General features: G+C 41.1%; 2 protein-coding genes across 3 annotated transcripts; one reads left to right on the top strand and one right to left on the bottom strand.

The window, feature by feature from the left end:
* Positions 1-7,184: 7,184 nt before the first annotated feature.
* LOC115752582 (aspartic proteinase CDR1-like) lies at positions 7,185-8,741 on the top strand. The gene has a single exon (XM_030690829.2). The coding sequence runs from the start codon at positions 7,185-7,187 to the stop codon at positions 8,484-8,486; it is 1,302 nt and encodes a 433-aa protein (XP_030546689.2). The 3' UTR covers positions 8,487-8,741.
* Positions 8,742-9,104: 363 nt separating this feature from the next.
* On the bottom strand, positions 9,105-12,991 carry LOC115752571 (ubiquitin C-terminal hydrolase 22-like). Of its 2 annotated transcripts, XM_048277436.1 has the most exons (4): positions 11,853-12,991; positions 11,048-11,172; positions 10,625-10,675; positions 9,105-10,519 (listed from the first exon to the last, which is right to left on the bottom strand). In XM_048277436.1, the coding sequence occupies exons 1-4, from the start codon at positions 12,782-12,784 to the stop codon at positions 9,747-9,749; spliced, it is 1,881 nt and encodes a 626-aa protein (XP_048133393.1). In that variant the 5' UTR covers positions 12,785-12,991; the 3' UTR covers positions 9,105-9,746. The 2 variants fall into 2 exon arrangements, with proteins under 2 accessions (XP_048133393.1, XP_030546679.1); XM_030690819.2 differs by lacking the exon at positions 10,625-10,675 and having other exon boundaries at positions 11,853-12,990.
* Between the last annotated feature and the right edge of the window lie 5,794 nt (positions 12,992-18,785).

Genomic DNA, 18,785 nt, shown 5'->3' with positions numbered 1-18,785 from the left:
CATATCCGAGCTTGCATAATCTTCTTCAATATCTTTTTCTTGGTTTGAGAGAAGTGATCCAAGATTCGCTTGATTTTGTGCTTCTGATTCAAAATTATCTCGACTTGCAGATTCTTTTTCTTCTTGATTTTATTCTCTAATTCAATCAATTTTTTTCATTCGAAAATAGAAAAAGATCCCTTTTGTTCTTTCTATTGGTGTTTTTATTTTCACTAATATTTTCATTAAAATTTAAAAGAAGTAGTTGGATTGGTATGATCCAGGGTTTTGTAGCACAAATTCTGGAAAGAACCAAAGTTTCAGATTCTATATGGAACGACTTAGTATTTCTTCATTCATTCCCTTCTAATAAAAAATGTCCTTATCTTGCAGGTGAAGACAACGTCGAGTTGGCAGCAAAGAAAGACTTGGCATTCAGGGGTGCCGCCTGGTGGTGTGGTATGTGGTGGGTTTAGTATGCCCCGCCAAAAGGGCTTAGAAACAAACAAAAAGGTGCGAGCCACACTCACGAGGGACTGCCAGTGATATACTAGAGGAAGATGGGGATGACTTCAAGTCCGCATGGCCCTTATGGGTTGGGCCACACACGTGCTACAATGGCAATTACAATAGGAAGCAAGGCTGCAAGGCGAAGCAAATCCGGAAAGATTGCCTTAACTTGGATTGTTCTCTGTAACCCGAGAACATGAAGTTAGAATCGCTAGTAATTACGAATCAGCATGCACAGTGAATATGTACCTAGGCCTTGTACACACCGCCCGTCACACCCTGGGATTTGGTTTCGCCCGAAGCATCGGACCAATGTTGTTGGGTTTTCACCGGCCCTTTATTCCGCATTCCCTGGCCATTCCTCTTTGCCTTTCTTCCTTTCTCTTTCTTCCATTTCTCCTGGGGAATCCTAGTGACGTCTACTATGACCGCACCATATCTCTCAATTGTAACGTCCAAATTATTAGTGATAATTTTGGTGGTTGATTTTTTTTTTTTTTTGGTAACTTGAATTTTACCTTCTCTCTCTATTATCTTGTGAAAACTCTATTTATTTTTTTTCTTAGCTGTCGTAGAAAGTTTGGTCCCTTAGTTGCTATTATGTTTTGTCCAGCAGTATGTAGTTAGGTACGCATCATCCGATTACCTATAGGATATTGCACAAATGAGAAATGGAAGCATGGTGGTTAGTGGGCAATGGTTCTACATACCAAAAGAGGCAGAGAAAAAGGGAGGTGGGAGCTGGAAGCCGCGCAACAATGGAGAGCTCTTTTAGGAAGATTAGTTGAAGAGAAAAGGGTAAAAAGGAAATTCTCATTCCGACCATTTCGTTAGGTGAATTTCCCACCTCCCTGCGTCCTTTTCCATTGCCCCGATGCTCGGCAGCTTGATGTTCCCATCGAGGAGGAGGAGCCACTGGCTTCCAATCTCGAAGGTTGGTAGGTTTGCAAGGCCCTCTTCGTATCCTGTAACTGTGAGCTGCGAAATACAAGGATGAATCACCTGCTTGAAGTTGGCATGTAAGGCCGTTAGAACAAACCAGGATTGGGCGCAGCATCATCACAACATCCTATGGGGAGAAAGCTACATTTTGAATGCCCTGAAATTAGTTCCACACCTAATTGTTGTAATGATACACAAGACCTTACGGTTGACCAAATGCTGCAATGTTGTCTTGGAGTTAGATAATATATTGTGGCTGGTCCTTGATAGTTAACCCTCACTTGGACAATCAGATATGCACTTTGAATATCAAGGTCTTTGAGTGGAAACTGATGCTACGGTTGGGAAATTTAGCAAATGGAATGAACAACGGAATCGGACTCCGAAGTGTAATAGCACTCTCTTTAAGAAATTATCTGCCCCACAAAGTTACTAATGGTTATCGGCAAAGATCCTCCAATAAAAGTTAGAGTCTCAAACGAGAATATTAGATAGCAATTCTAATATTTCTCCAAAAACTCTCTAAGAAATATTTAAAAAAGAAAGTTGTGACTCTCTTGTTTGGAAAGAACGAAAATTGGAAGTCTAAGATGTGAATAATGAGCTTAATCATCAAATATATAATGAGAAAGAACACACCTTTTCGCGTCCCAAAAGTTGTTAAATCTCATAACTCTTCTCGTCCAAAACAGTTTATTCGATCACACCTTTTCATTGTCCAAAAATAGTTTTGTCTAGAAGTTTGCAACTTTTCGTATCAAAAATTGCTAACTCGAATGAACACAACTCTTCATGTCCGAAACTGTCAAGTATGAAGAGTTGCAACCTTTGGACATAATTAATCAATTAAAATTCGAAATTAATATATTAAAAATAATCGTAACTCCTACGTAAATAGTCGCACTGTTTTCGCAAGATATTATAGGTAAATTATTATTTTAATTTCGAAAACATTAAAAAAAATAATATGACTGTTGATTATTGCCGATTATTACTCACGATCGCGCAAGCATGCAAAGTACTAAGCGCGCCTAGTACTCGTGCCCCTATACGTAGATATAGTGGGGTCTAGCCCACTTGCTCATTTCTTTATTTTGAACGTTATAATAGCCTTCTAACTAAAAAAAGTGACTTGCACGCTCCCATATCTCCTATGTGGAACAAAAGAAAATGCACTCTTTTACAAACAAACTACAACAGCTACTTGGTGTTGCAACTGCAAGTTTTTGTATCTAGCAATATCATCTAGAGAATAGTGGATAGGTGATTTTAAACGAAATTGACAAAAAATAGCAGAATTGAAATGATCAAGTCAAATATCACGTGAAATCAAAATCTGAAGGTGTACAATTTATGAATGTGAATACCAATATACAATACTCTATCAAACACAATGAAAAGAGTTTAGGATAGAGAAAAATTGCACACGAAGAATATAGTGGTTCGTCTTAGATCAAGCCTACGTCCACTCTCCTACGCTGAAAGTCGACAGGCTGGATTCCACTAGATGAATTAAAGAGGGTTTACAACAAGTAATAATATTCTCCTTGATAGATCACACTATCTTCTCTCAATCACTCTGACAAAACCTCTCAATGATTATGGTATAAAGCTCACAAAGACAAGTATGTAAATTTGAAGCTCTCTTGCACTTTGGAATTTTTTATTTTGAACTCTTTTACTTGTATCAGTACTATGATCTCCTTTTATACTCCTCCACCTCTCCAAACTAGCAGTTGGACAAGTCTGCTGAGGATCACTCTTCAGTATTTAATTGAGCGTCTCCAATCTTTCATTGAAGGAGAATGTATCTTGAAGATTTAGTAACCGTTGAGTGATTGGAGTTTGAACCCCGCTGATTGGACATGCAAACAACCATATCTTTAGTTTCAATAAGTAAAGATCTTCGTTTATGGAAGTCAGCTTCTCTCTATAGGTAATTTTCAATTTGAAATGTTCTGCGATTCATTGTATAACCATCTTCCAAATCGAAGATCGCAACTTCCTTAAAAAGAATTTCTTAGTCATATATAGCATATGTCAAACGTGAGTCTTCAAAAAAGAACAGTTTTGGACTTGAATATTTCATTGTGTCTGAACAGTCTTCAAAAATAAAACCAGCCTTCTGAATCTGAATGAAGAAAACACTGTGTTTTAAGATTGGTCTTCATTCAAAGGTATGGTTGAACATACTTAAATGATACTTCAATTAATCTATATAACATGATTCAACCTCTTCAGAAGTAAATACGCAATATTCTTCTATTGAGTCTTAACATTCTCTGAGTGTTTTTTCACTCTCTCCACCTCCCCAGCGCCTTTCCCTCCCTCACATTTTGCACGACCAGCCCTGCCCCCCTTCACTTTTACTTCTGTTTTGGGTTGCAGCAGCACCATCTAGCACCATCACCACCGCCTCACCTCCTCCGACCATCAGCCCTCTCCTTTGCTACTGTTCGACCGCCACAGCACCACCGTCGCCGCCCTGCCGGAGCAGCCCCGGGAAGCCAGATGCCAGCCCTGCCCTGTTCAAGTCGGGACTGCTACTGCTGCTGTCCTCTGATTGTCACGGCATTCCAGCAACTTCCAGCAACCATCGACGAACACCCACCACCACACCAACACCCTTACAGCCACCTCGAACCCCTCGCACCACCGGTGGACAGCCCAAAAACAGTGGGACAGCCCTGCAGAACCTGGCAACCCCTGTTTCGGGCTGGTCTGCGCTACCGCTGCTGTTCCGCCTCTGTCCGCCACCTTAGCCGCCATCCTTAACCACCAACGGCACCCCAAGACGTCCCTCTATCATTTTCCGACACCTGCTAGCCCCAGCAACCTCCCTAAGTGGCCGGAACAGCCCAAAACCATCCCCTGCCCTACCACTTTTCAGTGTAGTTTTCAGATTCTGACTTGGAGAAACAAGGCTCGTTCGCATAGCAAACGGACCCGAAACCAACCCAAACTTTGTACACACCTTCCTCTACCTCTCTATGAAGTTACAATCTAAATAAAACACCCAGATCAGTTTCGAAATTTGAAATTGTACACGTCGCCGTCCGGACTGCTCAATCTGCCCAGTTTTGGGAAAACTGGACCGCTTCGCTATTTGCCGACCTCCAAGGACCACCGCACACCCCCTGACGCCTCTCTTGACGTCTCAAATCCCTGAATCATTGCCAAGCTTCGTTGTGGACTGTAGAGGCCCGAACAGCCCCGGTTCGGTAAGAACAGTTTCTGTTCTTAGTATGTTTCGATTCTGCTTAGACTAATTATTGCTGGTCGCGACTCAAATGAGTTCTGACATGACCTCGCCGACCTGTGTGATGCTCTATTAGGTGTCAACTTCAAGGAATAGCCATCGTTTGGTCGCATCGACGCTCGTTGCTCATTGAATCTCGGTTTAGAACCCGAGAACCACAAAGGATCATAAATTGTTGTTCTGACACCAATCGACTGTGAGTTGACCTCTAATCCCTGGTTAAGTTGCTAATTACATTTGGAATTAGTGTCATTAGTTTATTTTGGTGTTTAGGTAGATCGACTGGGGTTTGTTTAGGTTAGAATTGGATTTAGGCTAAATGGCCCTAATCGAGAAGGTTAGTTGGTTATAATTGCTTGGAATTTGACTGCTTGATTTTTGGGCACCTTTATAAGAATGAAGTTGGTCCTCAAAGTATTTCATTTGACGGTGAATTGGCTGCTCACATTATTTGATTAATTGGCTCGATTACGCAATTATGTACTATGAACGACTGAGAATCAATTGGATGCTCGTTTGAGTAGTATTGGCTCTATATATTCTTGTTGGACCTAGGGATTGACATTGTGCATTCGTATGACCTTGAATGGCCAAGATGCATGTTTTAGCATGAAAATGACTAAGGGCCGAGTCTTTGAACATGGTTGTGTGAGCATCCGGCTAAATACAAAGCGAAGAATGAAATGGTTGCTGGATGAGTTGTTTAATCATACGATAGAACAATGATGCACGGCCTGGCAAGTTCGTATCATGTCTATGACATGAACCACACGACTCATTAGTTGCCCAACCTTCTATGTCGTGTCATGGATCGTTGGATGCCGGTTACTGCTTGTGACGGACCGATGCTCCTTAAAGAAATGCCTACTTGGGGTATTGTGTTACCACTGGTAGTTGTCGTCGCCAAGAAGAAATGGGATGATGCCTGGTTTACCGGATGATGACCACAACATTGTGTTGCATGGATCGTATAAATAGACTCCAGCATTGTGTTGCGTGAATCTATTCGTATTAATCACATAGTTCGTCGTTAATAAATGAACTTTAGGTAATTGTGACTCGTTCATGGGCGAGTGTGTGTACATCTTAACTATGAAATTTGGTATGAGACGGATTGAGTAGGACGACGGAGGCACACATTCACACATATTCGAGTCATCATTGCATTTTGGGTGATATTATGGGGAATAAGTGGCATGTAGTTAAGATATTTGCATTGAAATGTGTGATTGATTGATAGGACGTTACGGACGAGATGATGTGGTGCATCGTGAATGATTGAGTGCCTTGTTGGTTGGGACCGATCGATACAATTGTTATGCTATGTTATATATGTGTGTATGTCCTGTGACATGTGACCGATTGGTAAAATGTTACGGACGAATCAACGCCTTAGTCGGACTTAGACGTCAACTCACCGAGATTTATATCTCAACCCGTCGTTGATAAACTTTTCAGGTCCAAATTGATGGAGCTAGTAGTTCTTGTGGAAATGTTAAAGCAAGGGTGATGTAAGCCTTATTTGGAGTAGATACGAAGTTTAACCTTATCCCGTCTCGAAGCATGAGGCTGATTAGTATATTACCTTGATTAGGTTAGGACATATCTGTAAACGAAATGATGTTCTTCAATTGAAGTGTTTCCTTCTTTTCTATCCTGTCTTATTTATTGTCTGGGATTATTAAGCATTTCCGCTTGCGTAATAAAGTATTGTGGGTCGATAGCGAGCCTAGGACGCTATCCTTTATGAACCGAGGGAAGATTTGACACGGATGCCGCGTACCCGGGGATTGGGGCGTGACATCAACACTCATGAATCCTATGCAAAATCAAACATCAGATGTTGCGAATAGAAGAAACTAAATAACAACTGACCTATGATGTGGTACATGTTCATACAATGTAATTTTCAAGGAAAAGCTGATAAATTTGCTCGAATTAAATGACCGTAGGAAGTAAGCAACAGAATAGTGAAAGGTGAATAGAATTATGTGCTAATCATCTTCTAAACATCAACAAGTATAATCTTAGACCCTTGCAGCACACTGGGCATCTCGCCATTGAAATACTCAGATGGTATGGGCAGTGAGTAATTTTTGGAATCAATCAAGCCACGAGAGGTTGTCCTCGGGTTTATGAAATTTTACTTCCATGCTCAATTTGAGAAAATGGGTCTGCCGTGGCTCTGTGAGTTCATGCAACTTTCCTGTCATGAAGGCTGGTTATTCACGCATCTTTATTGCAAAGGAAACTATCAATCATCTCAGTTCAACAATATGCGTCATACTGTATGACATAGGCTGAAATTTTCCAGTTTCCTTTTCATGTCTCACCTACTTGAGCCCTCTTTCATTATTTAAATCTTTTTCAAGGGAGAATCCACCAACAATTGCAGAGATCATCCAACATTAAGCACCAGACTATTCTACTGCTGCATATGGCTTCGCTTTGCCAAATTCTAACCTACGAACTCCTCTTCGTGTTGAGCATTATTATGACCAGCAGCAATGCCACCGAAAGCATTGGTACTAGCAGTGTGCCGAAGAGGGTGGTGGCGAAACTGATCCACCGCAATTCTATCCGATCGCCACTCTATGACCCTAGTCATACTGACATTGATTGTGCCAAGTTCGCTCTAGAAAATTCCATTGCACGCTTTGCCATGATTGAGCAGAAGATGAAGAGCTGCAAGGTAAACGTGCCGTGCTCAGACAACATTCAAGCGAACCTACGTGCAAAAAAATTTGTGGCCGTGTTCTTTGTGGAGTTTTACATAAAAGACACATCTCACCCCGTGCTTGCGGTCATGGACACTGGAAGTACCCTTCTCTGGGTTCATTGCATTCCTTGTGAAAATTGTGCTCAAGCCTCTGTCCCGATATACAATCCTAGCACATCCTCAACGTATACAAATGTATCTTGCCTGTCAGAATATTGTGACACTTTACATCATCCGACATGTGATGAGCGCAAAAACTGCAAGTACGTGGTAGAATATGTAGGCGCACCCCGAACAGAAGGGATACTTGCCAGAGAGTCACTCATATTTGACACTTCCGATGAAGGGCTACTAACCATACCAAATGTCATCTTCGGTTGCAGTCATGAGAGTAGGGAGAAGCCAGATTCAGTTATGGGAGTGTTTGGACTAAATAGTAATAAGTTGTCTGTAGCTACCCAACTAGGAAACAAATTCTCCTATTGTGTTGGAAAAGTTAAAGATCCTTCCTATGAATACAACCAGTTAATTTTAGGGGAAGGGGCCATCCTTGAGGGTGACTCAACACCCCTAGATCTATATAAGGGTTTCTACTTTGTCACTTTGGAAGGGATAAGTCTAGGAGGAGCTCTGCTTGATATTCCTAGAGCTGTATTCGAGCGAACAGCTTCAGGAAATGGTGGGGTCATGATCGACTCGGGAGGAGAGAGCAGTGTTTTAACCCAACGAGCGTACGAGGAGCTTGCCGACGCGGTAAGAGAGATGTCGGAGCTGAAAAGTTGGTTCAAGCGCGATGAAGATTTCAATGCATTGTGCTTTGAAGGTGATGTTAACAAGGACACCAAGGGATTTCCTGTCGTCACTTTCCATTTTAGTGGCGGTGCCGAGCTGGGATTAGAGGCAGACAGCTTGTTCTCTCAATCTTCATTGACGTATTTCTGCATGACGGTGATGGAAAGTCCCAGTGACTACTCCGTGATTGGAATGAATGCTCAGCAGTTCTATAACATGGAATACGACATTTCAGGGAAAAAAATGTACTTGAGGAGGATGGACTGCGAACTCCTCGATGAATGATGGGTTTCAGAAGCATCATCTTGGCCATTAGCCCGCTGGTTTTAAACTGTCGCTTTCTTCTTTGGCTTCTAGCTCAGTTTATGCAATCACCTTTCCCAACATGCACACACTTTGCAGTTATTACATTGGCTGTAACTCCTTCTAACATTCTTTTTTTCCCTTTCTGTTTATGTCAGACTATATTTCTTTCTGCGTTTTCGGTTTCTTTTCATTCTGTAAGGTTTCGCATGGCTCTCTATTCATACAGAACTAGCTGCTTCATTGGTATTGGGTAGTTTTTTCTTAACTTGGTGATTCAGTACTCATCTTCAGGATGATCTGGGCTAATGCTTTAGCAGCTAAAGGAGATTGTTCTAACATTTGTCTTGCCTAAAGCAAGATAGCAGAAAATTACCCCGTAGATCCAACGACGTATTAATGAATTGAAAAAACGGCGACCAAGGTTTTGTTCTTCGATCCGACATCCAGTTCATAAAGTTAAATACATTATGCTGCTTTTCATTCAGTTGGTAGCATTTGACTTGAAGGTCACAACTATTTCTTTTCGCCAGAGTCAGGTTGGCGTTTATGGACTTCTATATTCAGACCAAATCATGATGGCAAGAGAATACTATCAACAATGTAAAGGTGTAGTTAGTCATACTATAATTTCTCTTTGCTCAAAAATAAGTACGACATACAAAATCTCTGGTGCAACATTCCTCGCCTTTCCTTTTCAAGAAATAAATATGAAGAGCTTCCCTAAGAAAGCTCTGGACCAAAAAATTCGCAATACAAGATATGGAATGCAAGGAATGAGCAATACCAGGAAGAACCCACACCTCCAAGCATCAACCTTCGAGAGGATCCATGTCAAAAAAAGAATCAACCCACCATCAATACTTGGACAAGCAGGAAAAATTAGGGGAGGAAGTTGAAATAATTAACTCATAAATAACTCCGAGGGCTTCACTAAGCAATTCCCTCGTCCGCTGAGGTGTCCGCTGAGGCACCCCGAATAAAATTAGGCTCAGCTTAGCTCCAAAGTAGAATTACAGTTTATTTCCCGACGGATGTTTGCCCCGGTGGAAGAGAGTTGTTTGGCATTCTGCAATTAGCTGCAGCAACCCATTAAAGCTTGCTTCACAGAGGAAGCAGCAACTGCAGCACTATTCTTCACTTTATTCTGCATATAGACCACGAGTGCCAGCGATTTAGCGCCAGATTTCTTATGGCGCATAATACAGCACCAGCAACTGGTATTTCAATTACTGAAGGCTATTATGAAGCACCCATTTTATCACTTGCTCTATAATAAAGCATTTTCTGGACATAGAACATCATGTACCCTTGTGCTGCTCTCACAATGTTCTCATTCACTTGGGTAATCCAAGCATCATCGCACTTGTACCACTGATTGCTCAGACGCAGATAAGTGACATAATGGCCTGCGTCTAATTTACCGGCGTGAGTGACAACGGCAAACAGCTCAAATTCTGAGGAGAACTCGTTTGAAGCATCAAGTTCATCCCCATCAAAAGGGAAAATCCTGTTCCCGAATCTTCTCCTCAAAATGGAAGAAGAGAGGTAAGGAGCCATGTCCAATGAAAAGGGAAAATGCAGATATCGGTCGATCTTCCTCGACATCTTCCGTATGGAAGAATGTTCAAATCTTTTGATGTGAAAGCAAGAAACCAATGGGAGCTTCCTTATGGACATCTGCTTGAGAGACTCCTGACTCACCTGACACTGTTGGCAGAACAACTTCTGGTCCGAACCGAGCCTCTCGGGTCTTGTGAATCGGTCCAAGCAGCCCATCAAGGTCGGTGTCCCAGAGTTCTGGCTTGAATTCATGCACTCTGCCTCGCCATTGCAGGAGTGATGTGACTTAGCTGATGTCGCCTTCGCAGAACCACGTTGGTTTTGCTCCAAATCCAAAGAAATATCCAAGCAAGGGTCATATGTTGTAGATGTGAAACCACAAGCCATACACATGACATCGGAGCGTAAGATACCAGAGAATACTCTGTGAGCAATACAGCAATCTCCACTCCCTGTAATAATGCATTAGCATAGTTCTAAAGATATCCGAGAATCGACGATTCGTAAAGATAAAAGTTCCTCAACAGCATCACTAGTCGCAACATAACATATTTTACCAGTAGAAACACACGACACAAAAGAGCACACTTGCATAGGAAAGCAGTTGTCTGCAGAGATTGTAGATGCATTTAATTAACACGTGATAGAACAAATAATAAGTTCTACCAGGAATAACTTGGAAGAAAAGTTGACAATAGAGGCTAACACATACCGAACGTAAAGACCTACAGAGATTAGTTAAATTTTTAGGGCTGGGAAATGCCGGAAAGGTAATAACCCAGAACAAGCATGATCCTATAGAAGTTCAAAAGTACATCGATATGGTCATACAAACAAACAAGCCCACTTGAACCACTGACCCAAGAGAAAATGTTATTAATGTCTTGATCTCTGTCCTCAGCACCAGCCGATTCCTGATACTGCCTGTCAAAAATGGAGATTGGATGAAACAGGTTTAACGCGATGCCTGTAAAATTTACCTTGGCTCTGCAGTCGGCGTTGATCCTTATCCACTTTCTCATGGATCCCATCAAGCATGGAAATGAAAAACTCATGAGCATCCTGCTGCTCATAACTTGCCAAGTTAGCTGCATGTTGCCACCAACTGTGGGATAACCAAATAAATCAAAAAAGTTTAAAGCACATTTCCTCTAAGTCAATTAGACAGGACAGTTAAGAAAGTCTCAGTCCAACATCGATGATCAGCAAGGAACTTGACAAAAGCATGCCTATCCATTATGTTCACAGCCAATTTCTAGAAAAGCCAGAGTAGACAAAAGTACTGAAACAAAAAAGATAATTTCCAAAGGCCTTGTTAACGAATTGCCCTAGGGCACTAGTTAAATTACTAAAATCGGAAACAATACTTTCCAAGACACTAAAAAATATGAAAGAAGTACACATTTTCATTAAGGCAATACGTCAAATGGCAAGTTCCAAATTTCAAGCACATCTGACAAGGGGTACTCTCTAACATTTTCCAATTTCCATCTGCCAAAAATAAAAAATAAAAAAAAGATGGTGCAGCTAAAGCCATGATACGAAGAACGTCAAAATGCAATTGTAAAATCCGGTAATGTCCACCTTACTAACAATATAGCAGAACATGCACTGCTCAAACAAGTTCCGTAACTTCACAGCCACTAGGTCACAAAAGAAAAATTTAAAGAGCGTCTTGGACAATTTCCAACCTCCATGCGCTTCTACAAACCAATCAGAAACCATCAAGCATCCACCTTTATGCAAGAAATCCATAGAAAAGCAATTTCCTCCACGTTCACAGACCTGTACAAGAACTTCGCCGGGCTATAAGGCGTCCGCTCCCCGGAAAACACCGCAGAGAACATGGCGTCAATGTCGCAAGCCAAACAGAAACTGCCATTCTTGCCTCCATGGCCTCCATCAAAAGCACCATCTGCATTTCTCTTACTCAGATTCCCACTGACCCCGTTCTTCTTCTGACAAAAGTACCTATTGTGCCTGTCACTCAAGAAGTAGTTCCTCAGAGGAGGTGTGTGTAGCAATGCCTGCAACACCGAATTCATAAAGCAAGTGTTCCCCAAATTATTGAGCCCTCGCAAGCCCCACGGTAAATCCGAGGTCGAAACGGACGCGAGAGGGCTCGAACCACTCCCCACTAGGGCGCGCTCACGCGTGTCCGGCGACCAAGGCCGGTAATCAACTCTCCGCCGCTTGCGTAGGTTCTCCGGGGCCACCACCGCCCGAGAGCTGCCAGAGGAGCTGGTGGAGGTCGGTAGAGTGGAGGCCGCAGTCTGGGCCAAGACCACGGCAGCGTCGAAATCGCGATCGTAGACCTGATCACGGCACACGCAGCAGAACAGCTCGGCGCGGTCGACGTCGACGGCGATCTCGTGGCCGGGGGACATGGCCTCCGCGTGCGCAGCCGCATGGGAGGGCCCGGGGGGCGCGTGGCAGGAGACGGCGGCGCAGGCCATGCAGGCGTAGAGGCGGGGGCGGGTGGCGTCGCCGCAGGAGGCGCAGCGGGGGACCTCGGAGGGGTCGCGGCGGATGGAGGCGCGGCCGCCGGGGGGCTTGACGCGGAGGCAGCCCTGGAGGACCCGGAAGGGCTTGGATCCGTTACGGGCGCGGAAGTCGGCGAGGTGGGGGCACGGGGGGGAGGAGATCTGGCCGTTGATCGGGCGGCGGCTGTGGTTGGGGCGGTGGTGGTGGTGGTGGTGGTTGATCGGAGAGGACATGGTAAGGGGTGGTGGCGCAGAGGGAGGCGGAGGAAACCCTAGATTTGAGGGGGATCATAAGGATCATCGATCAGGGTGGGGGGCTGTGGGGAATCAACGGCTAGGATTGGGATTGGGATTGGGATCGGGAGAGACCATTGAGGAGGATGGTGTGCTCTCGAAGTGAATCGAGTGTGTATATCTGTCTGAAAGGTGAAGTCGTTTACTTAGTACTTCCGCTGTGGCTTGGGTCTTCCGGTTGCTGCCGTTTGTGGAGGGGTGTCCTTTTACCTTTTTTTTTTTTTCTTTTCTTTTTTCTTATTGGGTTCTTCTTCTTTTTTCCCCAAAGGGAAAACCCTTTTTTGCTCAAATGAAAAAGGAAAAGGTTTTGCGATTGTTTATTTCTATGGGAAAGAAGTTTAGTACAGTGTGCCGTTAATAATTGTGGCAGGGTCCGAAAGAGAAAGAGTTGATTATTGGATTAGTTTTGTCTGGAGTTATGTTTTATTTTGTCTTTTTTTTTTCCGATCACACAGCACATGTACTTTATTGGGACGCACATCACAACTAGACATGACCACGGGTCGATTTGGGCCCGAAACCGGCCCGTTGACGGGGCCCACCTGTTCCGAACCGCCTTATAGCCGTTGGGCGGCCGGAAAAAAAAAAAAAGAGGGAAAGAATTGGCTCTTTCCCCCCAAAGGCCTAATGCAATGATCGAATCTCACCTCTCCTTTTTTTTTATTAATCAATTTATCCTAAATTCTCTACAAACATCATTCTCCCTTTTCATTTTTTCTCACAATTTCTCTCAAATTCTCTCGGTCGGCTCAATTCTCTCAATCCCGGCTCAATTCTCTCAATTTTCTAAATCGACTTTCCGTTCAATTCTCTTAAAAAAAATGGCAAGTAGAAGCGGAGGCGGTGAAAAGGGAAAGAACCCGATGGGGATGGGAAAATCCGATTATCTTCAACTTCATGATCAATATGATCCTCGTGAGTTTACATGCTGGGTAGACGTTGATGATAATATCAACTATATTCCTAACGTCAAGCACGTCTTAACGCACGAAAGTCTTAATCCTCCTACCAACGTCGAAGAAACGTCGACAAAGAAAGGAGCCGAAACGGCAGCCCGGGAGAGTACATCCAATTTATGGCAACACTTCAATAAGGTACATGTAGGTAAAGACAAGTATAAGATAAACTGTAAATATTGTATGAAATAATACAATTTAATAAAGGAAACGGATATGGAACATATCGTCGACATTTGACCCAAAAACATGCAACGCAAGCAAGGATCGACACTAGCGAACAACAAATTTTCGAGTACGCCAATCCTAATAGTTCTCCTTTATTTCATTATAGTAATGAAGTTTATAATGAAGTTTATAAATAAACAGTAGCTCAATATGTTGCTATTGAACATTCACCTTTTACTACTACTAAAAAATTTAGTTTGAATTTTTTTATAAACACTGCATGTACTCCGCAAGCAAAACCTGTTCCGAGAATAGCTCTTAAACACGAACTTTTTAGGGTTTATAAAAAACAAAAAAAAAAGGCTTTGCAAATTTTTTTTTACCGATTTCAATGGACGAATGCATATAAGTAGCGACATTTGGAGTGATCATTGGCAAATTCATTGTCATATGGGTATCACATGTCATTGGATAGGTGAAGAGTGGAACATTTAAAAGAGTATTTGCATTTCGAGTGTTTGATGAAAGGCATACGGCCAATAATATTTATAAAATAATTAAGCAAGTTTTAGAAGAATATAATTTAATTAATAAAGTTTTTTCAGTTGATTTTGATAATGTCGCGTCAAATACCGTTTCCATTCCCGAGTTAGAAAATATTTGTAAACCTTCTTTTGGCGGATAATTTTTTCACATTAAATGTATTTACCATGTTTTAAATTTATGTGTACAAGATGGTTTACGAACTCTTAAGGTTTTTCTCACTCCAATAAAGAGAGCAATTAAATTTTTATGGAATCGTCCTCAAGTTATGAAAGAATAGGGCAGATTTTGTAAAGCACATGCACAAAAAATAAAAAAATTTCCAAAAGATATTCCAATTCGTTTGAATTCTACATACGAGTTGCTTCATCAATCTTTTACTTATAAAGATTTATTAGGTGCGTTTATTTCGAATAATGTTTTCTAAATTAGTTTACTCCCACGAGATTGAGTTATTTGCAAAAAAAGTTTAAATTTTTTGAAATTTTTTATTGATGCAACTTATACTTTATCCGGTGTTTATTATCCTACTACACATTTATTTTTAGTAAAGTGTGTTAACATTGCTGGTGTTTTTTATGAATATGAAAAAGATGCTCAATTAACTCCGACTATTATAGTAATGAAAGCAAAATGGCTGCATTATTATGCCCGCATTCCTCTTATTTATTTCGTTGCTATTGTTTTCGATTTATGTACTAAATTAGATGGTTTGTATGATTATCTGAATGATTATTATTATGATTGTTTAAATTTGAATGAAACAATAGATATTAAAACTCTACAATGAGAAGTTAAAGACGTTATAGTGGCATTATATAATGAATTTTGTAGTAGATATAATTTAAGTAATAGTGAATCTTTTCAACCTAGTGCCTCATAAAGGGAGGAGAGTGGTAGACTTAGTAGAGAGTACAATTTGCTCATTAGTAGGCAAAAAAGACAAAAGGGAGCAATGGGTAATATTTTCGAATTAGAAAACTATTTAACCATTACTTTTGAGTTCCGTGATTCCAAACATAGCACAGATTTCAAAATTCTAGAGTGATGGAAGACTCATTCAACCTAATTTCCAGTCTTCATTCCCATTACAAGACAGATATTAACAATCCCTTATTCAACGATTGCGGTTGAACAAGCATTTAGCGTTGGAGGATGACCGCCGTTCAAGATTAAATCCGGATGCTGTGGAGGCTCAAGTTTATGTCGATGATTGGATAAAGGCTAAATTTCGACAGCAATAGCTGAATCGAGACGACGAATTCTTCAATGATGATAGTAGAGATACCATCGCCACGGACACTACAACGAGTAGCGACGATTAACGATAAGGTAAGTTGGGGTTATCAAAGGTAAAAGAACCACATAGGCTTTGTTTTTTCTATCACCAAAAAGATATGTATGCGCTTAATGATAATTCATTAAGTTCAAGTCATTTTCCTCTCCATTTTTCCCCCCAAATTTGATTATAATTTATAATTGATAATTTATTTATTTTTATTTCATAATTTATTATTTAAAATTAAATTTAAATTTCAAAATCAGAACTAGCCCTTGAACCGGCCCGAAACAAGCAATTTCGAACGGGGACTAGGACTGCCCCTTCAAGGATCAATTCCGGTTCAAGCATGGCCACCAAATGGAATCGGCTCTTCACGGCCCGTGGCCATGTCTAATCACAACACTTTTGGAGTAGAAATCCATTAAGTGACGCTTTGTTTGGTTATTCTACTTCATTTTTTTTTTTACTTCTACAGCATTTTTTGCTTCAAAAATAGTTTTAAAGCCACTTGAAAAAGTAAAAAAAAATTTACTTTTCCGTAGAAGTAGAAAAATCAACTTTTGCTGAAAAACTAAAATAGAAAAATCAAATTCTAGGTGGGAGTTAATTTCTTCAGCAAAAGCATTGCCATGCGCACCCTAAAAATAGTCCAAAGAAACAAGTCATAAGTAATCCAGATTCATCGCTTTACATGACAAGTTACTGTTGCCGTAAAGATGTTAAAGCCATAGTTTTCTCTTGTACTTATTAGTCAATTCCGACTTCTACTTATACGTTTCTCTCCAAAATTAAATGAAGTTTCGCAAGAAATTATGTACGTCTCTATGAAGTTATGTTCTAATTTGTCGAAGGGTTTCATATCTTTCAGACTAAAAAGTCGAAATGTAAGTTTTGAAGAATGTATAAAGGTCAAAAAGTAAAAGGGAAGTCACTCCAAATAAATATTTTTAAGAAATTCAAAGATACTAGATAAATATTAAATTGTAGAACATATATGGAAAGCTATTTCTATTGCAAAAAACACATTTTTCCTATCACGAAAGATATAAAGTTACTTTTGGCATAGACAAAATAATTAACACATACTTTCATACGAAATGGTTATCAATCATATATAATAAAATAGACGTTAAAGATGACTCTAATTTTTCTTATACCGTCATACATTCAGTTGATTATAGATGGACAACTACGTCTTGATTTACAAGAACCAAATATCCAGACTTTGATGAGAAAAATTTCTGCAATTTCAATGGTTTATTATATGGATATATTCGAGGCCATATTGAAGAAAGGGCAGAAATTGAAAGAGCAAATGTGTATGGTTAATTCTACTATTTCCTCACAGTTACGGGGGGTAAAAAGGTCAAAAAGAAATCTCGCCGTTAAGTTGTCTTTGGGCCGTCCGATGTAGCCAAGAAGCGTGGCCCCACCAACTAAGTTTCCAGTTGTCGGACGCGGGTGATTGGGTCTTTCCTCTTCCAAAGGTCTACTTGCGTTGACTCCCAAGACCGGATGGAACGTGCGTTGGGACAGATGACGCACGACAGCATCACCGATCATGCACAAGATTCCATTACCCAACAACAAGCTGTACTCTTTAGATTGCATTTAACACGTACCAGGGGCATACACGGAAACCGAACTGGCTCCGAAATTACCAGATCAGATTGGATCGAATTGGCTTGTTTTGGGCGATTCCCAATTCTAATTGGAACTTGAAATCCAATTCCGGGTGCAGAAACCCAATCGCTCCTATCGGATCCGACCTATATTTTTTTTTTCCTTTTTCTTTTAAAGATGAAAGAAAGGAAATTGACAAAACCCTAAATTTGATCATTTCAACTTAGGAGCTGGATTGGGACCAACTAGTCTGGTCCAATCCACCTCCCGATTCTAGAGTGGAATTGACCCAATTAGGAAACCGATCACACCTACCACGTACGATTTTACGTCCCTTATAGATTTTATATGTACAATTTTATTCGAATTAGACTCCTAATATGATAGTTTTTTCAATTGAAAAAAGGACGCTAACAAAAGGTGGTGTTTTACAACACGATATTGTCATTTTTGTATAAGATTTTAACGCAAGAAATCCTTCGAGAAAATTATAAAAAAAGTCATAAATATATTGTAATTATTTCAATTCAATCATAGACTCTCTCTCTCTCTCTCTCTCTCACTTTCTCTTTTTGCCAATTTATTTTTAATTTTTTTGCATTTGTGTCAATTCGATCTTAAAATTTTTATGTTGGATGTTGGGCATTTCTGGGCTCAATCGCTCTCTCTTCTCTACTACCTGTGCTTTTAGTAGACAACCCTCGGTGGAGGTCGTGCCTAGGTGACTTTCAAAGCCATAAGAATGCTTGGACAACGCCCTTCAGGGGACACGAGCACAGTGAAGCCAGGGACCACATCGATCGGGGTCATTTCCATGGGGGCTTGGAACTTCAAATCGAGGTAGTGGGCCACTCCTACGCCGTATATGACAACGGTTGAGGTCGCGAGCCTTGGGGTGAGGCCGTGGACGACTTTGAGAAGTCGTCCACTGTCCCAATTGAGAGAATCAATGAAGAAGAGGAGAGTTCAGGGAAACACGAAGAGGGCACGAAGAGGTGGTCGGTGGTGTCGGAGGTGGAGGCTGCTTCGGCGACACATACGGCGGTCGGGGGCGGCAAGTCGACTGTTGGCGATGGGTGTGGTGGGGGTGGTGGTAGGTGGGGACCGGTGATTAAGGTGGGAGGCAATTGGAGGTTTGAATATTTTGTAAACACATAGCGATTTAGTCTTTTTAATGTGAGATTTTCTTTCGGTGTGAAGAGATATTTACAAGAATAACGATATGCGATTCATGTATGTTTTTTGGCATTTTCTTTTTATTATAATGTTTGATAATAAAAGTTCAACGATACGCCCTCAACCTATATAATTATAAGAGTGAACATCACAAAAAACCGTAAATGAATACATCCATGACAAATTTGCCTCA

The sequence above is a fragment of the Rhodamnia argentea genome, chromosome 4 (genome assembly GCF_020921035.1).
Source record: "Rhodamnia argentea isolate NSW1041297 chromosome 4, ASM2092103v1, whole genome shotgun sequence".
NCBI lineage: Eukaryota > Viridiplantae > Streptophyta > Magnoliopsida > Myrtales > Myrtaceae > Rhodamnia > Rhodamnia argentea.
Note: the sequence above shows the minus strand (reverse complement) of the source record. Positions and strands in the feature narration are given on the sequence as shown.